This window comes from Nothobranchius furzeri, chromosome 2 (genome assembly GCF_043380555.1).
Source record: "Nothobranchius furzeri strain GRZ-AD chromosome 2, NfurGRZ-RIMD1, whole genome shotgun sequence".
NCBI classification, from domain to species: domain Eukaryota; kingdom Metazoa; phylum Chordata; class Actinopteri; order Cyprinodontiformes; family Nothobranchiidae; genus Nothobranchius; species Nothobranchius furzeri.
Window position 1 is genome coordinate 95,989,191 of NC_091742.1, and position 23,900 is coordinate 96,013,090.

Below are 23,900 nucleotides of genomic sequence, written 5' to 3' on the forward strand. Positions count from 1 at the left end.
ATTACGGGCAGCGAGCGGAAAACTCCATTCAGCGAGCTTTAAAAGCCTTAAAACTGCTGCTCACAACTGCAAAGCAAAACATCACATTTACAGAATCTCAAAATTATTTTTCAAATCAATACGTGATAAGAGGGGAAGAGCACACGGAACCCCTTTCATACGTCTCAGAGCAGAAAGGATGTTTTAAGAGGCGAAATGCTTTTAATTAAAATAATATTTTACTGAGAAGATTGTCAGAAGTTCACACATATTTTACTTTGAAATAAATATAATAGTCAAAAACTGACATTTGTCCTTTAAAGGTGCAGTATGTAATAATATAGTGTGCATTTTACAGTGAGAAAATCCTTCAAGAGTGTAATTTAGGAAGGAAGGTTATACTGAAACATATTTCATGTCCAGCTGGCCCAGTGCACAGTGTAAGTATTGGGACTGGGGGGGGGGAGGGGGGGGACTCTAGTCAGGTAGGTGGGCGGGGCCTTGAGCCACCCTGGTCTATCTTTATTAATGTTTGCACTTCAGACAAACTGTCTAGGGCCCAATCCCAATACTCACCCTCGCTTTGAGTGCGTGGAACACAGGTGTTCAAATAATTGCCTAATTGAGACGGGGTGCATTGTGTCATCATGCATGCTGGGATTCTGGTCGCTGTGCTACAAAAAAAACTTTATCAACAACTTTCAAACAATCAAACAATTATTTGAAATATTTTTACATTCATTGCTGCTTTGACTAAATGTTTTAGAGCACCAACTAATCATCCTAAAACGAACTAGCCTGGCCTGCCAGACTCGTCCTCTGGTTAATTCTGCACAGAGAGAGAGAGTCTGGTAACTCACAGGCAGAGAGGCACTTTAGGGGCGGGACTAGGCAGCTCAAAATAACCAATCAGAAAAAAGACGGAAATGCCAACTGTACCGCGCGACGCAGTCGTTGTTTAGCTGTAGTCAAAATGGCGTCTGCGGACTGAGATGAAGTGTGGATCAAGGGTGCAAAAGGGGCGTGACTGACTTCCACACCTGAAAATCGGGACACCCTGCGCTCTCGTACCTCTGGTCAGGTGGAAGTGCCAATATTGGGATTGGGCCTACGTTTCTGGCTGGAGGTGGGTGTGCTCTAAGGGGGGAGGGGCTTATGCTTGTCCGGAGGCTCCTCCTGCTCATCATGGACATGGGGAGAAGCTTCAGCTGGAGGAGAGAACAAGAAGTTTGAAGACGTAAATGTGAATTAAATATGATGTTTAGGTTTATGTTAAATGAAATAAAATATTTCTGATGATTTATATTTCAGTCTAAAACATCCTCAGCTGGTTATACCACAAGCTACTGTTATATGAAGTAAAAACAGAAGTAAAGAGAGGACAATCATAATAATCTGAAAGCATTAACGCTCATGTTCGTTAACATGCACTGTCCTAATTAAATAACTCAATTAGCTAATTAATAATGGAGGAAGTTTAAAAAGAAACTGCAGACTGAGAGACATGCTGACATGTGTCCATGTTCGGGGGACACGACGGTTGGGAAGTCTCCCTCTGGATCCTGGTCAGACCCTGAAATGCTTTTACATACAAGAATATTTCTACTGAGAGTGTGAGATGTTTGCACATATTTTACTTCAAGTAGTCAAAAACGGACATTTGTCCTTTAAAATAAGTAAAGAGTGGCTGAAAGTACGGGGTTTTATGTGGTCATATATCACTTTAACACAAAAAAACCTGAAACGCTTTTATTTTGTAAGAATTAACGCGCTGAAGCTAAACAGGAAGTAGGTAGGTGTTTATTTGTGGACCTGACAGCAGCCCTGCAGTAGAACCAGCGCGCGGACCGGATGAGACTGGGCTCTGTTCTGACAACCGAACCCATGGATGGACTCATCTCGAACCTCCAGGAAACAGGTCCAGGTTCGGGAACTGGGTCTGGGCCAGTCGGACCCGCTAACGAGTGGCTGGTGACGGGAGGTCGCAGCACCAACGCAGAGATCATGGATTCTCATCACGGACGCACTGCGCTCTGATTGGCCCTGGCTGCGGATCGCTGACCAATCAGAGCGCCTGCTGAGGGAGGCTGCTGCTCCTAGCAACAAGAGAAAACACGTGACTTTATGCCTGACAGAAACAGCTTAAAAGCTCCAAAGTTGTCTGCAGGGACAGAATTAAAGTGTGAAACGTGTTTAAATACACAGCTCAGGTGGTTTCTGTGTATGAGTGTAGTTCACTGTAGAAGGAACTTCCGAAGATACCCAACAAAGTTCTTCTTCTTCTTCTTCTTCTTAATAACAACAACAACAACATAGTAATAATAACAATAACATAATAATAATAAAATACTAATAGTAGTAGCAGTAATAATAATCACAATAATTATAATAAAAAATAATAATTATGATAATAATAATAATAATAATTATTATTATTATTATAAAAATAAAAATAACGATAAAAATAATAATAACAATAATGATAATAATAAATAATAATAATATTAATGATAATACTAATCACAATAATAATAAAATATAATGATAATAATAATAATATTAACGATCATAATAATAATAATAAAATAATAATAATAATATAGTAATGATAATACTAATCATCATCATCATAATAATAATAATAATAATGATAATAATAATAATAGTCTTTCACTGAGCTCGAGACGTCATTATGTAGTTACAGAAATGCAGACGCAGCCCTTCAGAGGAAATCCAAGCCCTCTCCATCAGAGGTTTAGCAGCATGCAGGACTTTTTATCTTTATATAAAATGTAATAAAACGCTTCTGATCCAGCTTCAGTTTAGATGTTGCTTCTCTGCAGCTTGAAAATAAAAGGCAGTTTTTAAATTTTCAAGCTGCATAAGTATACATAAAAACGTTTTTATAAATATATATTTCTATTATTACTATTAGTGGTAGTAGTAATATAATTGTTATTATAGAAAGCTTCATCAAGCACTCAGAGTCTAATGATTAACAGGATGAAACAATCTATGTGTGCAGCACGTGTCAGGATGACAAGGTGTTGCACAGCTAGAAGTGTGTGTGTGTGTGTGTGTGTGTATGTGCGTGCATGTGCGTGCGTGTGTGTGTGTGTGTGGGTGTGTGTGTGTGTGTGTGTGTGTGTGTGTGTGTGTGTGTGTGTGGGTGGGTGGGGGTGCAGGAAGTGAGTCTGGCTAAAGATCAGACAGCACTCATGAACAAGAGCGGCTACACCTGTGCAGAAGCAACAGTTGAGTGATTCCTCATCAGGACTGTAACCCTCCCCCAGCCTGTCCTCTAGCGGTGCAACACCTCCTCCTGAAACACGTACACACGTGGACTTGGGCTGATTGATACTTAAAAGCTGGAAAATCTGATTATTCTTTTAATTGTCCTTGCTCACATAAATACCTGACACCCCCGCCATGATGATGGAGGCTTCCCTTAAATAGGTCATTGCTATAATAATGCTACAGCTGGAACCAGTTCTTTAATCAGGTAGGCTAGAAGAGGCATAGTAATCCCAGGACATTCATTTCCACTGAGGAAGATGCTTACCCAACTATAAAGTACATTTTATCAAGCTTTTTCACAAAGTCAGACACAAAGTGTGGAAGGATAATTAAAATACAAATGTGATTAAACCAAATAAATAAAATAAATTTTAATATAAAATCCTATCCGGTAGGCTAGCCACGTGATCTGTTTTCAGTTGTTGCTGCACAGAAACGGGCATTTACTCGCTCTGCATTGACTTTGGAGAGCGAGGAGACCCATCCAATATGGCGGCCACGCGGTTATGCCCTCCAGCGCCCAGCGGCTCGCGCTATGGTCCGAAAGTAGATCGGCCTGACTTTGACGTTGCGTCATCCGTACTGCCGTAGTGACGTAGGGCGGCGCTGCTGTCTTCGGCGGGTTTCTTCCTGTTCGGATGTTAGATGACTCGTGAAGTTCTGAGGGTCCACTAGGAACCTCTCCTGCGTCCGTGTTTGTGGCCGGTGCTGTGACGCAGCAGGGTCAGAATGACGCAGAGCGAGTTCTGTCTCTGCGTCCTCAGTTACCTGCTTCTTCTGGCGGAAGGTGAGTAGCCTCTGTCTGATGTTTGTTGTTATGACGTCACCCACGTGGTGACCGCGACACTCCGGTTTGGTCTGCGAGCCTTTCAGCTGCCAGTAAAGCCGCGTTTCTGCTGCAGATGTGAATGAAAGACTCCATTACTGTTTAACCGAACCATTTGTTCTGGGTCTCAATGCGCCGAATCACAGACAACGGTCTTGTTCGAGTTGAGCTGCGCCTCGCCTGGAAAACAGACGAGAGCAGACGGAAGCAGCAGGGGGCGTGGCTGAAAGTCGGCGTTGAGTCGGACAGATTTCCCTACATATGTGGCTCTGGGGTGAAGTTAGCTTCCGATTCGGGGAAACGGCTAAAGGGCTATTACACCCAATTTTTCTCTACTACTCTGACCATCTTTCATCTGCTCTAGCTCAAAAACTACAACAGCCACACTGTTCTAGATTATTGTACTATAATAGCAGATTGCATACAACCTTGTTTGGGATTTGTGAAACCTTTCCCTGATTTGTGAACCTTCTTCAACACAGATTGTATTTTTTGATGTTTGCGTGTCTTAATTAAAAACAAGCAGAAATATTCAGCCTCAAACTTTTTTATCCTCCCACATTCCAGAGAACTTCAGATAATTGAACGTCTCTCCATTTCTGGTTTCAGTTTAATGAGAAGTTCCGCTTTTTCGCTGCAAAAAAAAAAAAGAAATTTTCAGGTATTATACATTTCTCCATTCCCAAAGACATACAAAAAATCTTTTTCTTGCAGATATCTTTCAGACTCAGAATGTCTTACCTCTCATCCACGTCACCATGCTCACTCTTTTCCACTGCCTCAGGCCTGGTTAGCCCTTAGACCTTGTCGAGTGCTTTTGCTGATGCCTGTGTTACATGAAACGGTTCATTAGAAAAAAGTTTTTTCAAGATTTATCGTGCTTCATAATAACATATATTCACTCATTTTCCACTGACATTTGTCCTAATTTCAGACTCTGGTTCACCTTGCCTATTCCTACCCTGATCTAGCATCTGTGGGATCACAACTGGACCTTCTTAAAATATTTCTTGAATCTACAATATTTCTTGCCACTATAGTGGTCTTTATTCATTAGTAAAAGGGATGAAAGATAGTCTAAAATAAAAGTGGATCACATAAAGCAAATCAATAATCCCAGGATAGCATGTACTCCTCTCAAACTGTGTTGAAGGTTCACAAATCAGGGAAAGGTTTCACAAATCCCAAACAAGGTTGTATGCAATCTGCTATTATAGTAGAATAATCTAGAACAGGTTTGAACAGTGTGGCTGTTGTGGTTTTTGAGCTAGAGCAGATGAAAGATGGTCAGAGTAGAGAAAAACTGGGTGTAATGGCCCTTTAGCCGTTTCCCCGAATCGGAAGCTAACTTCAGCCATCCTCGTAATATTGCGTTAGCGTTGATACTTGTTTAATTATTTATTTTAATCCTGGTGCCTGTTAGCAGCTGAAACCCATCCTCACGTGCTTGTGGATATCATATATTGTATATGGAGACCTGACTGTAATAATAAGTAAAGGTTATCAGCTGTAGCTTCAGTGTGCTCATAGGAAACGTGACAAAAGAACACAAAACACATTTCTCTTTATGGCCTATATAGTTGTCATCATCAACATAACATGATTTACAGAATACATGTGACCAACTAACATTTCATGTTCTACCACCGGATGTTTGGATCAGAATATGAACCAATCAGATCTTAGATCAGGTGAGAGCCAGGCGTTTCCCGTCATCCTCTAGGTTTTGCAGCCGAGGGAGAGCAACTGCAGCGCCTTGCTCCAAAATCTGCGGCCGCCTTGATCTCACGAGGTTATCGTTGCCCACGTATGCATGACGTCAGAGCAAGTCGGACACAAATCTAACCGGCATGCGCTGCTCGCCGCTCACCGCTGGTCTAATCTGCGCAGAACTGGCTCATCTCGAGTACAGCTGTTGTCTTTAAACTGACTGTTCTCTTATGAAGCTATTGACCGCTAACCCTGGCCCAGTCCAGACCCCCTGATCCGGCCCCTTTTTCAGACACCTGTTGTCATGGTGATGGATCAGCTGTTATCTCTGACAGATAACACCATGCGTGTCTTCAGCTCCAGTTCTCCATCCGGCACGTTCTTGTGTTCTCATGTCTTTTACCTGCGTCTCACCTGCAGGCAGACCTCTGGAGCCCACCCAGGTGTTTGCAGCTGCTCGTGCCAACGCTGTGCTGCCGTGTGCTGTCAGCCTATCGGAAGTCACGGTGCTGGAGTGGCTACACCTGCGGGGCTCAGCCAGGTTGTCGCTCCATGCTTTTCTGGATGGAAAGCAGCTGATGGAGGACCAGACCCCTGAGTACAAGGACAGGACGTTCCTGAAGGAGGACGGGTCTCTGACGCTGCAGCACGTCCACCAAAACGACACCGGAGAGTACCGGTGAGGGAGCCCCCCCCCCCCCCCCCCGGTTGTTTATTTATTTATTTCTCCCACCGTGAAACTTCAGAATAACCTTTCTGGCTTGTGGTTCTGACCCAGGTGTGTCTTCAGGACAGGAATCACCAGGACTTTCCAGGAAGCGAAAGTCTCTCTGATTGTCGGTAAGATCTTTGATGTTGCGTTAGTGCTTTAGGAGGTCAGAGGTCACAGATCCGTCAGGAGCAGCTGATCAGGTGCATAAAGGTGTGTTAAAGTGATGCTAAACGGTTTCCACCTTCTCCGTCCTCTGGTTGAAAGTGGAATTACGGTCATAAACAACGCTCAGCAGCCTGCTGGAGCTAGCGCTAGCTCCATTAGCCTGCTGGAGCTAGAGCTAGCTCCATTAGCCTGCTGGAGCTAGCGCTAGCTCCATTAGCCTGCTGGAGCTAGCGCTAGCTCCATTAGCCTGCTGGAGCTAGCGCTAGCTCCATTAGCCTGCTGGAGCTAGAGCTAGCTCCATTAGCCTGCTGGAGCTAGCACTAGCAACGAGCTAACGCGTGAACCACGTCCTACTAAACCACAGAGGATAAAGGTCCACGCTGAAAAACTGCTTAGTGTCACTTTAACACATAACCTGAGTCTGGAACCAGTCCAGAACCAGTCAGTAGACCCGCCCAGGACTGTTCTGGGACCTGTCCAGGACGAGTCTCTGTAACATATGTGAACTGGGACACCCGACAGATCGAATCTTGTTTGCTGTTGCCATGGTAACGGGTGTTTGTCTGTGCAGTCCAGCTGTCGGACGTTTCCGTGAAGATCCATCGTAGCCCCACCAGAGGGCTGGTGTTGGAGTGTGAGGGCAGCAGCTGGGGACGGAAGTTGGACGTCTCCATACGGGACGTCCAGGGCAACGTCCTCGCCAACAAGACTGGGATGCAGGAAGTCCCTGACGGCCTCCACACGGCGGTGGTGAGAGTGGCTGAAGGTAAGGGTGTGAGGAGGATCATCAGCATGTTTCCTGACGATCAGGCCTTCCTGCGGGGCCTTCAGCGTTCCCCACACCGTCATCCGTCCTGAGGTTACTAGCTAGAGGTTCTGCTCAACATCCGACTCCTTAAACCCAAACCGGGTCTGTCTGACCAGCGTCTTCATTCCAAACGCCTCCTTTACAATCGTGCAAAGAAGATGCAGCTTGACGACTTTCCTCAGCGTGTGCACTTAGGGCTCCGGTGGCAGAGGAGGGTTGTGGGTTTGAGCCCCATCTGCTACAGTTGTCCTTGGGCACGTGTCTTGGTGGTGGTCGGCGGGATCGGGGGCGCCAGTGCTAGAGAGCCTCTCCTCTGCCAGTGTGCCCCAGGGCAGCTGCGGCTACAGACATCATCAGGGTGTGAATGACTGGTTGTGTTGTAAAGCCCCTTGGGGGGTTTTAGAACGCCACAAGGCGTGTATCAAATACAGGCCATTTACCTTTTTACCATCTCAGTCCCTACCAGTGGCTACATTTGTATTTGGCTACATATCAGCTATTCGTATGACAAAGCTCTCCTAGGAACATACCTGTAGGAGGTCCGATGGGTACGGAGGTGAGTGACCACTTAAGTGTGTAAAAAACAGAGTAATACCGTAAAGAGACAACAGCAGGTCGGAGACTTCCATGTTTAGAGAAACATAATAGAAACTCGTTTTAAACATTTTTACACAAACATAAATTATTTAGGCTTTTAGAGTCATTTTTGTGAGAAAATGTTTTTTTTTTTTTTTTTTTTGCCAAACCAAGTGACGTCAGCCGAGGGAGTCCTGTTAGCTTAATGCAGATGAAAACATGGACTCTGCTGCGGCTCTGACACAGAGCTAACTATAAATGTTTATAATTCTGATGGACCAGAACCATAAAGTAATGAGTTTGCTGCCCCAGAGAGCAGAGACCAACCAGAGGGAGAAACCATGAGAGGAGAAGCAGTGGGGGGGTAGCAGGTGAGTTAACCATGCTAGCTTAAACTCGTGTGCTAACATTACAATATAGTACAGATCACTACCACGTACCAGACAATTAAAATAGTATCGGTCAGTTAATATAATATTAATACTAATGAGCGTCTGTCAGCGGTCTCATACTTGTTGATATCCGTTCACCTAACCTAGTTTAGCTTGGAGAGACACCTGTCGTCCGGTTCTCGAGCTCATGCGGGCTTCTGTGAGCTGGATCCGACCCAGACACCAGCGAGCCAGTCCAGCTGGTGTTTTTAAAAGCCAGGCATCCTCCCCTGGTGCGGTGATCTGAGCTCTAGAAATTCTCATTTAACTTTTTAAACCCCGCTACGGGTCTCCGGACCCCAGCGCGGACCTCCCTGACCTGGTACCGACTGATGCGGGCTACAGAAGACCGTCTTTTCAGCTGCACAAAACTCTCTCCGGCACGGAGATAGAGGCGTTGCTCCTCTTGTCTGGAAACCCGGGGACTCGGATGTCCAGAGAGGCTGGAGTCGGTACAGCCTTCACACACTCTAGTTTATCAACATGAACACAGTCCGACACTAGTAAACACACACACACTGACTGGATCACGTGACCTCTACCCTAAAACTAGCCACTCTCCACATTGAGCTGAGGCAGCAACTAGCTTCTGACTCCCTTTGGTTACGTCAGAGGTTCAGATTCAGAAACAAGAGAAAGGAACTTTTTACTAGAAAACTGCTGTTGTGGATTTTACAACCAAAACTCCACAATAAGCTTTTTATATAGACAGCATTTGACATGAATTAGAAAAAAAAACTTTTACCTGGAATTTGCTCTTTAACATCAGTCCTAAGACATACAGGTAGCTGCTGTAAGGAGGACAGGAGGGGGTTGATGTGGTCGTGAGGTTTGCTACCTGTGAGCATACGGGCAGCAGCATTCTGGACGAGCTGTAGACAAGAGAGGTGTCTAACCCAGCCTAGAAAGAGTTACCCTAGGCCCGTCTGGAGCTTGTTAGAGCAATAATCACCATCATCATCGTCTCAGTGTTAAGAAATCCAACCCCATTCAAGCTTCACTGTCAGTAATCCAGACCAGATGACCGGATTTTGCACTGAATGAGTCCCACTCCTTCTCGATGGGAGGGAAAATTGTAGATCATCTGTAAAGCAGTGGAAGGACAGACCGTACTACCAAGGGTTGCCCCAAAGGAATCGTAGAGAGTGAGAAAAGTATAGGTCCCAAGATGGAGCCCTGAGGAACCCCACAGCTCAAAGGGGCCTCAAATGAAGAGCAGCCCCCAGTCAGACAAACGTCTGTCAGAACCAGAGTGACCCACAGAGTCAAAAGCAGCAGCCAGGTCCGATGACAGGTCAGACGCTCCTGAGTCTGCAGTTAAAAGCAGATCATTGGAGACCTGTAGAAGTGCTGTCTCAGTGCGGTGCCCCTTTTTAAAACCAGACTGAGCTTTTCAGTACCCCATAAATCCAGAGACTATCCTGAAGTTGGAGATAAACCACCTTCTCTAAAGCCTTTGAAGCAAAAGACCGGGCCTGAAGTTTGACAGAAGGTTAGGATCTAAGTGGCTCTTTATATGGAGAGGTTGGACTACAGCATGATTCACAGCAGCTGGGACACAACCACAGAAAGAGAGGTGTCCTTGACCCCCAGGACACGGGGGTCAAGGTAGGATCACTTCAGGGACCTGAGGGACATGATCTACAACCAGCAACTGTTTACTATGACAGCAGCCGTTCTGCTCCATGTCAGAGAGGCTAAGGTCCTCTTCCCCGAGTTCTCTGATCAGGCCTGTCCCCGCTTCTGTCGGTTCCAGACGAACAGACGGAGGACGTGGTGTTGGTCTGCAGAGCAGAGGTCTCTGAGGTGAAGCTGGTGAAGGAGACCAAGATCTGGATCACAGGTGAAACATCTGGATCACCACAACAACCAAGAGTTTGGTCCTTCATCCTTTAACAACGGTGTCCCTCCAGATGACTTCAGAGCCGCAGCAGCTCCCGGAGGTTCTCTGGTCTTCCTGTTGGTCCTGATTGTGTTCGGTGCTGTGGGACTCTGCCTTTTCATCTGCCCGTGGAACGTCAGGACCAAGGCTGCGCACCAGATTTCTGAGTTTCTCTGCAGGATGTGCAGCCGGATGGAAGAGGGCTTCCAAGGTGAGTCTGGCTCTGTTCCTCGTCCAACATCTCAGACCTTCTGGGACTCACTTGTGTCTCTGTTCTGTCTGCAGACATTTCGACCTCAGACAAACCCGGGGAACTAACAGGTAAGAACCGTGTTCTGCTGAACCCGGGCGGGTTCTAGAGGACATAAACACAGACTGATCCGGTTTATCTTCACCTGGAAGGTTTTAGATGGTCCGAGCAGAAAATCTCAGCTTGTGTCTGGGACGAGGCTAGGTGTGTCAGAGCAGAACCCACCTTGTTTTTCAGAATACAGAACGCTGAGCCAGATGACAGCAAAGGGAGCCTCCAACCGTGAGACCGGATGGCAGAGCAGCGTGGAAATGTCTAGAAGGTTGGCAGAGCAGGACCTGCAGCGCTTGTCCCCGTATAAAAATGACATCCTGGACGTGGGACGAGAGTACGTTCCTGAAGTAGTAACTGGGTCGGCGCAAACTGCTGTTCCTGGTACTGATGCTCTTCTCCTGCAGGCTCCACTTCCACCCCGCCCTCATCGCTGCCATCATTTCCAGACAGTCCAGGGCTGGGGAGGAGCTGAAAGAAGACGGCTACGGGAAGCACGACCCAAACGCCTTTGGGCTCATGCAGGTGGGTCAGGTGCCTGTCAGCTGTTAGAGGCCTGAGTGGTTCCAGCTCACTTCCTGTTCTGTTGCTGCAGATCAGTAAGAACTTTCATGTCCTGAAGGGAGAACCTTTCAGCAAAGTTCACATCGATTCAGGAACCACATACCTAATCCACCTCATCAAGACCATGACACAGCAGAAATCAGATTGGACGCTGGAGCGGCAGCTGAAAGGTAAAAATCATAAACCCCCAGATCTGGTCCAGTTCAGATCCCTGATCCGGTTCAGTTCAGATCCCTGATCCGGTCCAGTTCAGATCCCTGATCCGGTTCAGTTCAGATCCCTGATCCGGTTCAGTTCAGATCCCTGATCCGGTTCAGTTCAGATCCCTGATCCGGTTCAGTTCAGGTCCCTGATCCGGTTCAGTTTAGATCCCTTATCCGGTTCAGTTTAGATCCCTGATCCGGTTCAGTTTAGATCCCTGATCCGGTTCAGTTTAGATCCCTTATCCGGTTCAGTTTAGATCCCTTATCCGGTTCAGTTCAGATCCCTGATCCGGTTCAGTTCAGATCCCTGATCCGGTTCAGTTCAGGTCCCTGATCCGGTTCAGTTTAGATCCCTGATCCGGTTCAGTTCAGATCCCTTATCCGGTTCAGTTTAGATCCCTGATCCGGTTCAGTTTAGATCCCTTATCCGGTTCAGTTTAGATCCCTTATCCGGTTCAGTTTAGATCCCTGATCCGGTTCAGTTCAGATCCCAGATCTGGTCCTGTTCAGATCCCTGATCCGGTTCAGTTTAGATCCCTTATCCGGTTCAGTTTAGATCCCTGATCCGGTTCAGTTCAGATCCCAGATCTGGTCCTGTTCAGATCGCTGATCTGGTTCAGTTCAGATCCCTGATCCGGTTCAGTTCAGATCCCAGATCTGGTCCTGTTCAGATCGCTGATCCGGTTCAGTTCAGATCCCTGATCCGGTTCAGTTCAGATCGCTGACCCAGTCCAGTTCAGATCCCTGATCCGGTTCAGTTCAGATCCCAGATCCGATTCAGTTTAGACCCCTGATCCAAGTCCATTTGAGATCCCTGACCCAGTCCAGTTCAGGTCCCTGATCCAGTTCAGTTCAGATCCCAGATCTGGTTCAGTTCAGGTCCGGTTCAGTTCTGGGGGGCGCTAATGAGTATTTCTCCTTTCCTAGGTGTGAGACAGAAAGAGCACTTGTGTAAGCTGCGTAGCGACTGCTCCAGCAGTTTTCTACCTATAATAAATGAGCTGTGATATTTTCTCCTGGAGGGTGTTAAATAAATGACTGCTCAAAGGTCACAGGAGGAAAAAAGTAAAGGAAAAAGACAATTGGAATGTCCAACAAAGCACCTGCGACCTGTTCAGCAGATATGGTTTTACAAAATAAAGTTTTCAGTCGCTGCAATGTAAGCAAAAGCTAGAAAACACCATTAAGCCCAAAATCTCAGCTGAAACCATAAACATAAATAAGTAGACGTGCCATTGCAGTGGCGGCTCCAGAAATGTTTTTCTGCAGGTGCTATGAAGTAGTTAGTTTTTTTATTGAGGGTGCTCTGAAGGAAGTGGTCATGCGTACCTATTGTTCCCTAGAACACCTTCAACACCAGCAGATACACATGCATGCACAACACCTCAACAACACCAGAAACAATCATTAATACACATCATAAACATGAACAATCGCTGACTTTTCCATGAAATCATAAACACTTACAGCCACACAGAAAACCATCTAAGTGTTGCAAGGTTAGCTAACGTTAGTGTTTGCATTTCCAGCGGCAAAACCCTCGACTGCTGTGGCGGTTGAGGGTTGACTCTCTTCATCCAGATCCGTAGGTTTTTGTGGGTCTGAGATCACTTCCAAAGATTCATTTATTTCTGACCGAACCTGCGGAAATTTGGGCAACAAAAATCCAGTTTACCACTAGCTCTACCTTTCACTCGTTCGCAGGTGGAAAATGAGGTCAAAGGTTAACATCAATTTCCTGTTTTGGTTTAAGTTTTTACTATCTATATGATAATTTACTGATTTTTGTTTTGTATGTTAATTATCACATCCACACGTTAAATTAAAATTAAATTGTAAAACAAAAAAACATCTAATATTTACTTGGGGGTGCAATGACTAATCCAGGGGTAGCTATAGCACCCCCTAGCACCCCCCTGGCGCCGCCACTGCGCCATTGGGTGCTGGAAAGCGAAATAGCGTTGCCGCCATATTGGATGGGCTCCTGACGTTCCAAACCCAACTGGAGTCTAAGCGGGTTGGGGGGGGGGGGGGGGGGGGGGGCAACAACAACAACTACCAGTGTACTGTTGAAACCGATCACGTGGGACTACTATTAACTTTTCTAGCCTACCTGTTGGAGTTTTTTTTAATTTATTTTGTTTAACTGCATTGATCTTTTAATTATCATGCCATACTTTGTGTTTGACTTTGTGAAAAAAACTTAGTAAAATGTGGTTTTAGTGGGTGAACACCTTCCTCAGCAAAAGTAAATGTGCTGGGTGCGAATGACCCATCCAAGATGGTGGCCAGCTGCTACGCCAGCTCTAATTGGCAGTGCCAGTCCACAGGGTTCCTTTGTATATGATGTCTGTGGATGTCTTGTTTATTTATAAGACCATTAGTGCACCCTACAGTCACAGATTACGCTAGGTCACAGATTTGCTGTAACACCGGTCCAGTGCTGACCCGTGATTCGGTCCAGCTTCAACCCCAGATCTGGTCTAGGGCAGATCTTTGATCCTTTCATAATAAAAGCAGGGCCAAACGTAAGCTCAGGAGAGATTAGAACTAGGCTCCATGATTGTTAGGCCCTGTGTTCCCAGCAGGAGTTTATGGGAAAACCAGGAACGAATCCCCTTACCACGCCGGACACTTGCTGTTCCGGGCTTGATCCGGTCATAACCTCCTACTTCTGTTCTAGGAGCGCTGGTCGGGTACATCAGTGGGATTGAAAAAGTTCTTGCAGTTGCCACTGAGGAGCTGGACCTGGACAGCCTGACACCAACTCAAGACTTTACTAATGATGTCATCGCCAGAGCCCAGTTCTTCGCCGAGAGAGAGTACCAGATCTGACCCAACCTGTTCTTGCCTAAACTGGGTTTGTTGGAGCCTAGAAACAGAACGAGAACCGCAAATGGACCTGCATACATTTACAGAACAGGCACTTCTACTGAGCCTGTAGTTGATGCAGAGGAGATCTAACCAGTGGAAATGTGAAACCTGGAACTCCCAGGTTTATTTTTAGATTTTAGGGGCTGGTTAGCTCGGCTCTGACATTGTGCTGATCTCTGATGGATGTAGAGACGTGCAAGGACTGGGTGGTGGCTTATGGTCTGTCTATGGTGCTAGTTGATTTGTGCCGTCTGGGCTACCTGGAGCTCCCGGGTCAACTAGACCAGCTCGGTGGCCTAGTGGTAGAGTGTCCGCCCTGGGACTGGGAGATCGGGATTCGATTCTCGGTTGGGTCATACCAAAGACTTTAAATGCCTCCCTGCTTGACACTCAGCTTTAAGGGTTAAACCACCAAATGGTTCCCGAGTGCAGCCACCACTGCAGCTCACCGCTCGCCTCCATGGGGACGGGTCAAATGCAGAGGTGAATTTCACCAGTGTGTGAGGATGACTATGGGACTTTAACTACCGTAGCCACTCTGCACCAGCCGCCACACAGAGTTAGTCCGAGGGAGTTTTGAGGTCTTCCCGGGTCACACGGGCTGTTGTGCAGGAGTTGTGTGAATGTTCCTACCCCAGCTTAGCCACACAGTGTCTTATTTAGAGCACATTCCCTTCTGGGTCGACTCGGTCCGGTCTTGGTTGGGTCGTCCCTTCTCTGCGAGGTCTGGTTTTGTTCACACATCCTTCACAGGGATGCAGGTGTCTCCGAGCATGTGGGCAGGACAAAAGACACACAGAAGTCTGTGGTGTCCTCCTTAATTCAGTTTATTTCTAAAGCGCCAAATCACGCCCAGTCGTCTCAAGGACCGTCACACAGTAAACATTCCAGTGCAGGTCAGGTCATTAAGCCAATCAGTAACAAGTTTACTTTATAGGATAGGGTTAGGACAGAATGTCACTTTGGGTTGTCTAACTTGAATATTTGACTCAAGAAGCAATTTTGCAGATGTTTGAAACGGGTGGTGACACCATTGTCACCACGGGTCCTTTAGCCCCGCCCATGCGCTTAGAGATTTCCGTGTTCCTGAGAATGATTTGTAAACAAAACCTGGCCGTGCAGAGCCAGGTTGATGTTACCAAGACCGAGGTGGACTGGTCCACATGAAGAGTTAACTACCTGAAAGATTACCCAGATGAACACATTTACCCTACCGGGGCTAGACCGGGCCGACCCACCTGTGAATACTGGCTCTTCACGCTTCTCTCACCCTCAGGCCCTGTCAGGCAGCTGATGGCGGCTGTCGCTTACATCCGTGAGCATATTTGATATGCTCTAAATGACGATTTCACCTCCCCGTTCCTTAATGTGATTAAACCAGATTCATGTGTAACAGTTACACATTAGTGTTACATGTTACACATTAGTGTAACACTGTTACATGTAACAGTTACATGTTAATGTTGCATGTAACATGTAACTGTTACATGTAACAGTCACATGTTACACGTTAATGTTGCATGTAACCTGTAACAGTTACACGCTAGTGTTACATGTAACAGTTACATGTTACATTAACATGTAACTGTTACATGTTAATGTAACATGTAACAGTTACATGTTACACTAACATGTAACAGTTACATGTTAATGTTGCATGTAACATGTAACTGTTACACGTTAGTGTTGCATGTAACATGTAACTGTTACATGTTACACTAACATGTAACAGTTACATGTTAATGTTGCATGTAACATGTAACTGTTACACGTTAGTGTTGCATGTAACATGTAACTGTTACATGTTACACTAACATGTAACAGTTACATGTTAATGTTGCATGTAACATGTAACTGTTACATGTTACATTGGTAACGTGTAACTGTTAATGATGACATGTAACAGTTACACGTTAGTGTAACAGTTACACGTTAGCGTGACTGTTACATGTAACTGTTACATGTTACATTGGTAACGTGTAACTGTTAATGATGACATGTAGCAGTTACACGTTAGTGTGACTGTTACATGTAACTGTTACACGTTACATTGGTAACGTGTAACTGTTAATGATGACATGTAACAGTTACACGTTAGTGTAACTGTTACATGTCATCATTAACTGTAACGTGTAACTGTTACATGTCATCATTAACTGTATGTAGTGTAACTGGTCAATGTAAATATGTTTCTCAAATAAAGCAGAATTATTTTCAACAGTTGTAAGTTTTTATTTTGTCTGACATGAAAATAGACTCAAATAACCCAGAAACAGTTATGTTACCTTGGCAACCACATAGATTGAAATAAATGAACGTGCTTGTTCTAAATTAGATGATTTCACAATCTGAAATATTAATCCTCACAAAAATAATTTCATAGTTTAATCTAAAATCTAAATCTAAAATAATAATCTGCTTAAATCCTGATTCTACTCAGCAAGCAGGAGATTCCACAGAGACCCTTAACCAACAGGCAAAACGATAATAAACTCCCACTTTGTCATGTGATGAGTGACATCTGGACGTAACCAATCACGGCTGAGCTAGACCTGATGCTCCGCCTCCTTCAGTTTGCAGTTTATGTAGGAGAATTTTCAGACAACCAACGTCTGAACAGAGCAGACTTTCAAAGGCCCAATCCCAATACTCACACTTCCACTTGTGCCCTCCAATTACGCGATCCAGACCAGGTGCAAGTGCGTAGGATGTCCCGATTCTCAGGTGCATCGATGCAGACTTGGGCTAATGACGTACGGCTCCCTGGCTCAATTCGAAAAATGTACCACTCACTCAAAGCCTTACAGCGCACCTTCTCCAAGTGCACTCAACCGAAGCCCGTAGGGTGCAGCGTAAGTATTGGGACTGGGGGGAGGGGCCTTGAGCCATTCTGGTCCATCTTTATTAACGTTGGGGCTTCAGACACACTGCCTAGGTGTCTGGCTGGAGGTGGGTGTGGTCTGTGGGGGGAGGGGCTTATGCTTGTCTGGTGGTTCTTCCTGGTCATTGTGGAAATGGGGAGGAGCTTCAGCTAGAGAGAACAGGAAGTTTGATGTGAAGATTATTATAGAAAAACATGAAAAGTTAAATATGTTTATTTTTGTGTTAAATAAAATAAACAACGTCCTCAGCTGGTGATTAATGAAGTCAAACCAGAAGTAATGATGATAATACGAATCTGAAGGCATTAATAATGGAGGAAGTCTATGAAGTTTTAATAAAAAGCACAGACTGACATTTGTCCACGCGCGGGGGACATGAAGGTTTGGGACAAGTCTTACTCTGGATCCTGGTCAGGGCGAACTCTAGACCCCTCATGGCTTTAGTCTGGTTACTTTTAAACCTGGCCAGGCCGAACTCCTGCAGGACAAAGGATGAGACAGGCGTACCAGTAAACCCGGTCTGTCCAGTTCCTGACCCACACGGGGCTAGAGCAAGGCCTGTCTGCTGAGCACCAGATTTAGGTGATGTCTCACCTCCCAGGAGGCCCTGAGACCATCACCAGGTAAACTCTGGCTCCTCCCTGTTACCTGTATGGGGCGGGCCAGCCCGTAAACATTTGAGAAGATCCAGGCTTCTCGCCTCAGTTTGGTCCAAGAAGGCCGACAGATGTCCTCTTGGAAGAGGCAGCGCTCCACCACTGTCTGAGATGGGAAAAACAGGATGTATCACTGCTTTTACCGTTAAGCTCCTCCTACTTCACAGAACACATCATTACTGATTTGTGAGAATCTGGGCCACCTAAACAACCCCCCCACCCCTCACCATCAGTGTGTTGTGATTCAGGTTCCAGGTCTTTGTGATGAAGGTGTTCGTCTGTGGGTCCACGATGGAGTCCTCTAGGATGTAGACGGCCCGCGCCATGTGGGTGGGGAATATTCGCTCTGCCCATCCCGGCAGCCGGTTGGTTTTGGTCATCAGTTTCCGTGACAACAGGTGGTTGCTGGGTGTGACCTCACGGTACAGGACATCCTCCGTGAGGACGTGAGCGCTGCCACACAAAGACCCGAGGGTTGTCTCACAAAGTGTTCAATCACGTATTCTACCATAGATCTGCTGGGTTCGGGCTTCAACAGTAAATATTAATTAAGTGTGTTTATTCTGGATAAAACGTAATAAGACTCCAAAAGAAAATGTCAGAAAATGTTTTCAAAGGCGAAGCAGCATCAACAGGAAGTCTTTTTTTTATTCTTTGAGATTTTTTAGTAAATGATCATTAAACCCTAAAGCTGAATGTCAACTTAAATAGCATTGGTACAAAAACCTGCTGTTTTACTGCCTCCTGGTGGAGGACCTCAGTACTGCAGTTACCTTTCCTATTACATAACAGACTTTAAATGATTGTTATAACGATAAAATAGTGTGATGTTCTGTTCGTGTTTTAAAGGGTCTGGAGTTTAATAAAAACGTCCCAGTAGTTGCATTGTTCAGCTAACCCCGTCCTCTGTTTCCATCATTAGTTTTAACCAGGAGCCGTGCACTGACAGGGTTAGGGTTGAGGGTTAAACCCCCACACCGTCCTTACCCCTGCTCCTGTGACAGGAACACAAATCATTAGGATTTAAATGTGGGCAGTTGGGTTTAACCCTAACCCAGAGGCAGACACACCTGCAGCTTGCTCACCTGTGCGGGTTTGGGTAGCGCTGCCAGAAAGCCACCAGCACCTGATGCCACGGACTCTTGATGTCGACCTCGCTGTGGAAATACCTCCCCATGTCTGCACCAGAGCGTAGAAGGAGAGGCCTGCACCCAAAGAGAAACACGACTGTTGTTCTTCTCTGTAAGCCACACATGACAGGTGTTCTAACACAACTGTTATCAGTCAGAAACTACCTGTGTTGGTTTATTTTTATATGTAAATGATCATGAGTCACACGTGTAACCAGAGCCTAACGTGTAAACTGTTACATAAAACATGTAACACCGAGTGTAACGGTGCCGATCCCGCTGTCCGGGTTCAAAAGGAGCTGCGTTGGCCGGGAATCGAACCCGGGTCAACTGCTTGGAAGGCAGCTATGCTAACCACTATACCACCAACGCTGACGAGAGATACCGCTGGTTCAAAGCGCATTTCTACGGTATCTACGCCCTGATAGTCACTGCTTATACATGATGATATGTGTTAAATTACACTAAAGCACGGTACACACAGTCACCTTTAACTCCGCTTACCGGCGGACACGGTTGGGTCATCCGTTACCTGTCCGTTATGACTGGTCGGTAAAGTTTAGGTTAGCTGTGTTGATGCTAGGCTGGATGCTATCTAAGGCAAACTGCTAGTTGTGTTTGTAATAAAATAAACTATTAAAACTGGTGAGTGTCGGGGCGACGGAACGTTAATTAGCTGCTTTAATTGTTCGTAACCGGATTAAACCGGAGCACCCTCCGGTACCGAGCAAATGTTCCAGAAGCTGCTGAAAGAGCTAACAGCTAGCAGCGGGGCTAACTTACGGGCAGCAGCGGGGTTTAAGGGGATCAGCCGGTGACGGTAGTCTTCTACCGGCAGCATGAGTGAAAACACGGTAACGGCTAGAAATACATCCGTTCGGTACCGAGAGCTGCACAGATCGAGTCCCGCCACGAGGGGGCAGCCTTTTCTTGTTTAAACACAGGCCACCTTCTTCCAGATGTGTTCAGAGAATACGGGTCCAGGTGTTCAGTTCTGATGGGAACTAGCTTTTCAGCTTCCATGAAGCAGACCATCTCACCCAGGAGGAACAATAAACCAGTGTTCTAGCTTTTATGCACATCCCATAATAACACATGAACCTATTATAGAAAGGCCTGATGGGCAGACCTTTATTCAGTTTATTTATATAGCACATAATCACAACCAGACTCGTCTGAAGGCAAAGTCAAAACAAAACAAAACAAAACACTCCGATACAGGTCAGGTTATTCAGCCAATCAGTAAACAGTTTACTGTATGAGGAACCCAGCAGGTTGCATCGAGTCACTGACTAGTGTCAGAGTCTTTACAGCAAACCTCATACTAAGCAAGCATGCAGCGACAGTGGAGAGGAAAACTCCCTTTTAACAGGAAGAAACCTCCAGAGGATCCTGGCTCAGTATAACACACACACACACAGGCGATCCAGGATGTATGATGTAATGATTCTCCTGCATGTGTGTATGTACATATTTTATTAACTGGACTCACAATGGAGCAAATGTAAAATAAAGGCTTTGCTTTGGGCATTTTTTTGTGCTGAATTATGATAAGTTAGTAGTTAGATGTGCACGCATACCTCTCCCACTGCCACCAACTGTTGCCGGAGGTGTTGGACCCTTTCTAAGTCATCCCGTGTAAGCTCAGCGAGCAGACCCCCACGGGTTCTAGCTTGACCTCGAACTCGACGTCGACCTCTGACACGGCCGCCTCCGACCTGCTCTCGGCTGCCGCGGGTTGTTGAAGCTGTGGCTCTTCCGGCCCTGGATCGTCTCACTCGGTCTCTAGGTGCACCCCTCATCCTGGATCTTGGTCGGGATGGACCGGGCACGGGCTCGTAGTCCAAATCAGAACCAACAAGACTTTCCTCAGGAAAGCTCTAAACCAATCAGCAAAACAATATAACTTATACGCTAATTGATAGCTTTTTTTGCAATGCTATAGTTAGCTATGAAGATGCTCGTAATGCTACATGGAATATAACTTACTGGTGGAGAATCCGACATTGTGCGAAAAAAGAATTTGCTAGAGTCAACAGGTGATGCAAAGCCGGCAGTTGCTTGGAAACAGAGCACGGACTGGTAGAGGGGTGCGCATTTTAAAGAACGTTGAGAGGGCGGTTCTTCAGAAACATCGATTGCTACACCTTTAATGTAAATCTTTTGCACTGCCTTCCAAGACGTCTTGGCCAGGTCATATCTGTAAATGAGAACATGTCACCTGGTAAAATAAAGGTTAAAAAAAAAGAAAAATAATCAGAAAGTTCCGGGATTGATTTAGGCACAGATCTGCAGGAACCAGTTAGTTTGCTGACCCTGACCCACGAGACCTCATGGAACCAAGAACCTGCATCAGCGGCGCGAGGAGCCCCATCATCCAGAGCGTAGCTGCTGCTCCTCTTCATCAAAAAGAGACAGTTCAGAGGGTTCAGGCCTCCAGGCTCATCCTGGACCCTGGGCCAGATCTGGGACCATTGGGCCTGGGAAAGCCTTGGGATGAGGTTACCATGGTAACATGACCCTCATCCAGACACAGTAACAAGGTTTATCTCAGTCTGAGGCAGAAGTGACCTAATCTATCTTTACCATGAACACATAAAATGACCTTACACACAGGTATGTAATATAGAAATAGATAAATCCCACCTCACCCCCCACAGGTGTCTCCTTCCAGTCTCAGGTGCTCCACCAGAGGCCTGGGAGCTTGAGGGTTCTGCAGTATCTCAGCTGTTCCTAGATCTGCACCTTTCTGGACTGAGATGTCTGATGTTTTTCCCTGGGACCTGCTTTAGCCACTCCTCCAGTCTGGGGGTTACTGCCCCGGGTACCACCCATCTTCACTCTCCAGGCTTTCTCTAGTTCTTCTTGGAGGCCCTGGTTCTTCTCCAGTTCCTTTTTCCTGATTGGGATTGTGACATCCCACAGAGCTGAGATGGGAATTTGTACCATCACCTAAAGTCGGTTTTTATTCTGTTCTCGTAATGCTGCTGTGACCGGGGAATGAATCTTCTGGTTGGTTGTGACTTGTTTACATCAAACAAAAACAACAGAATCAGACAAAAGTGTCATAAAATCATTTTAATGAACCAAAAGGCAGAAAAACAGCTCTCCATTCATCTCGCTCTTAGCGGCCAGCAGCCAATCAGCAGCCAGCTCTCGCGCCTCCTGTTTCCTGCTCTGCGCCAATCAGAGCGCTCACAGCACGCGCGCGACGCGGCACGCCGCCACGGGCGCTGCCGACAGCAAGAGGCACGAGCCGAGCCGACACACACACACACACACACACACACACACACACACACACACACACACACACACACACACACACACACACACACACACACTCCTCCCTTCACTGTTGCTGAACATCAGCGTCGCGTGCACCCCGCCACCCCCCCTTCACCCAGCCGCGAGAGCGTCGCACGTCTCCGTTCATGACCTCCGCCATTGCACCCCCCCCCCCCCTCCCCTCATTTACCGCCTTTCCCTCCCTCCTTTTCCCGCCTCGCGCTCGCTTGTGCCAAACCCAGGTGATTATCCATCCGCCCCCTCTCTCCGTTATCCCCCACCCCTCCATCACCCCCCTCCTCCTCCTCCTCCTCGGTACCAACAGACCGACAAATCCCTCCCGGTGCTCCTTTCTCCCCCCCGCCCCTCCTCTTCTCTCCTCTCTTTCTGTCTCCTTCCCCGCCAGCCATGATCCGTGGCGGGCTAATTCCCAGACGGTCTTCTCCTCCTCCTCCTCGCGGGGCTGGTGAGTTGCAGCACGCGCCGTCCATCTTCTCCTTCACTCCTCCTCTCTGTCGGACTGCATGCTGCGTTCGCGGTATTTATCGGTTCTTATCGGGTCTGCCTTCTTTTTTCCTGTGATTGACCCCCCCTCACCCTCCCTCCCCTCCTCCTCTCGGCTCGCTGAGCCTGAGGGGGGAGGTGTTAATGTGTCGCGTGGGAGAGCCGTTCCCCTCGCGGCCGGTGGCCACCGTGACCTTCTGTCGGAGCTCGCGCCGCCCGCTTGACCAGACAGGGTAATTAGTTACGCCTCGGGGGAGGAGGGGGACACACATTTTCACACTAGCTGCGCGCGCGCACACAACTCACGCGCACACTCAATCGGCTGCATGCGATTGTTTCATTTAACACACACGCGCAGCACCTCAAACACACACGCGCGAGTCTCGTGTGCATGTAATTTCGCGCGCGCGCGCACGTAACTGATTTTTTTTTCTGTCTGCCTTCTTCTGTGCACGTGTTTGTTTTTCTGTCCTTGTGGGGTCCTGACAGGCCCAGGTCCGGGTTCTAGGGGTTCCTGGTGGGTTCTGGTGAGAACCCGGAACCATCTCCATCCAGATGTTTATCAGACAAGCTCCAGAAAAAAGAAACAAATAACTGAGTCTGACTGAGAAAACCCAGATCCAGCGGTTGGGTCGGAGGTTCTGGAACGTCCCTGAACGTTCTCACGGGTCTCACTGAGAAGCTCGAGTCTGGAACCGGGCATCAAGTTAGTTCCAGTTCTCCCAGCTGTTGCTCCCGTTGACACGGTGCCTCCGGGATGGCTCGGAACAACCTGCTCCCTAAAACACTAAAACCATCTGAAAACACATTTTTCTCATTGCTGCGTCGGATCAAAGACCGGACCCGAACCCCGACCCCTGACCTTTTAGCGAAAAGTGACCACAGAAGAATTAAATGTAGGACGCTCCGAGCACGGAATGTGATCTCCGTCCTTGTCGTTCACAGCGACCCCACGACGCTGACCTGCTGAGAAGACGTGTGTGTGTGGTCATGTCGAGCATGACGAGCGGCGTGTGTGTGGACAGCGACCTCTCCTCCATGCTACAGAGAAGCTCCGCCCCCTCTCACCACCATCCAAATCACCATGGTTACGGAGGACAGGGACAGGTGAG

At 46.9% G+C, this 23,900-nt stretch overlaps 3 protein-coding genes and 1 non-coding gene across 8 annotated transcripts in view; 2 read left to right on the top strand and 2 right to left on the bottom strand.

Moving 5' to 3' along the window:
* Nucleotides 1–3,850: 3,850 nt before the first annotated feature.
* Nucleotides 3,851–16,546, top strand: LOC107396734 (butyrophilin subfamily 3 member A3). The gene is made up of 11 exons (XM_015976564.3): nucleotides 3,851–4,063; nucleotides 6,233–6,491; nucleotides 6,591–6,652; nucleotides 7,261–7,455; nucleotides 10,261–10,347; nucleotides 10,418–10,597; nucleotides 10,672–10,707; nucleotides 10,874–11,024; nucleotides 11,095–11,212; nucleotides 11,283–11,421; nucleotides 14,138–16,546. Exons 1-11 carry the CDS (start codon nucleotides 4,006–4,008, stop codon nucleotides 14,287–14,289), a joined length of 1,437 nt encoding a protein of 478 aa, XP_015832050.3. The 5' UTR covers nucleotides 3,851–4,005; the 3' UTR covers nucleotides 14,290–16,546.
* Nucleotides 16,537–20,715, bottom strand: LOC107396736 (PRELI domain-containing protein 1, mitochondrial). 5 transcript variants are annotated; one of them, XM_070548681.1, is made up of 6 exons: nucleotides 20,577–20,715; nucleotides 18,952–19,071; nucleotides 18,094–18,319; nucleotides 17,859–17,972; nucleotides 17,610–17,688; nucleotides 16,537–17,359 (listed from the first exon to the last, which is right to left on the bottom strand). In XM_070548681.1, exons 2-6 carry the CDS (start codon nucleotides 19,041–19,043, stop codon nucleotides 17,247–17,249), a joined length of 624 nt encoding a protein of 207 aa, XP_070404782.1. In that variant the 5' UTR covers nucleotides 19,044–19,071; nucleotides 20,577–20,715; the 3' UTR covers nucleotides 16,537–17,246. The 5 variants fall into 5 exon arrangements, with proteins under 5 accessions (XP_070404782.1, XP_070404781.1, XP_070404784.1 ...); XM_070548680.1 differs by lacking the exon at nucleotides 20,577–20,715 and adding an exon at nucleotides 19,780–20,041; XM_070548683.1 differs by lacking the exon at nucleotides 20,577–20,715 and adding an exon at nucleotides 19,485–19,758.
* Nucleotides 19,297–19,368, bottom strand: trnag-ucc (transfer RNA glycine (anticodon UCC)). The gene has a single exon. It is a non-coding gene; the product is annotated as a tRNA-Gly (tRNA).
* A 1,847-nt stretch (nucleotides 20,716–22,562) lies between the features above and the next one.
* LOC107396735 (CXXC-type zinc finger protein 5) overlaps nucleotides 22,563–23,900 on the top strand; it is a 6,692-nt gene continuing 5,354 nt past the window's right edge. The window contains exons 1-2 of the mRNA XM_015976565.3: nucleotides 22,563–22,750; nucleotides 23,734–23,895. Of these exons, the coding sequence (XP_015832051.1) occupies nucleotides 23,779–23,895 (117 nt within the window). The 5' untranslated portion in view covers nucleotides 22,563–22,750; nucleotides 23,734–23,778. The remainder of the gene's footprint in view (nucleotides 22,751–23,733; nucleotides 23,896–23,900) is intronic.

What these genes read in the sequence shown, in the direction of transcription:
- LOC107396734 (XM_015976564.3), top strand. Translation starts at nt 4,006, where the DNA reads ATGACGCAGAGCGAGTTCTGTCTCTGCGTCCTCAGTTACCTGCTTCTT. An exon ending in CCTGCTTCTTCTGGCGGAAG is followed by an intron (nt 4,064 to 6,232) that starts GTGAGTAGCCTC and finishes TCTCACCTGCAG; the next exon opens with GCAGACCTCTGGAGCCCACC. An exon ending in GGTGGTGAGAGTGGCTGAAG is followed by an intron (nt 7,456 to 10,260) that starts GTAAGGGTGTGA and finishes TGTCGGTTCCAG; the next exon opens with ACGAACAGACGGAGGACGTG.
- LOC107396736 (XM_015976569.3), bottom strand. Translation starts at nt 19,121, where the DNA reads ATGTGTGGCTTACAGAGAAGAACAACAGTCGTGTTTCTCTTTGGGTGC. An exon ending in CGCTACCCAAACCCGCACAG is followed by an intron (nt 18,320 to 18,951) that starts GTGAGCAAGCTG and finishes TTTGTGTGGCAG; the next exon opens with CGCTCACGTCCTCACGGAGG. An exon ending in GGCTGGCCCGCCCCATACAG is followed by an intron (nt 17,689 to 17,858) that starts GTAACAGGGAGG and finishes TTTGTCCTGCAG; the next exon opens with GAGTTCGGCCTGGCCAGGTT.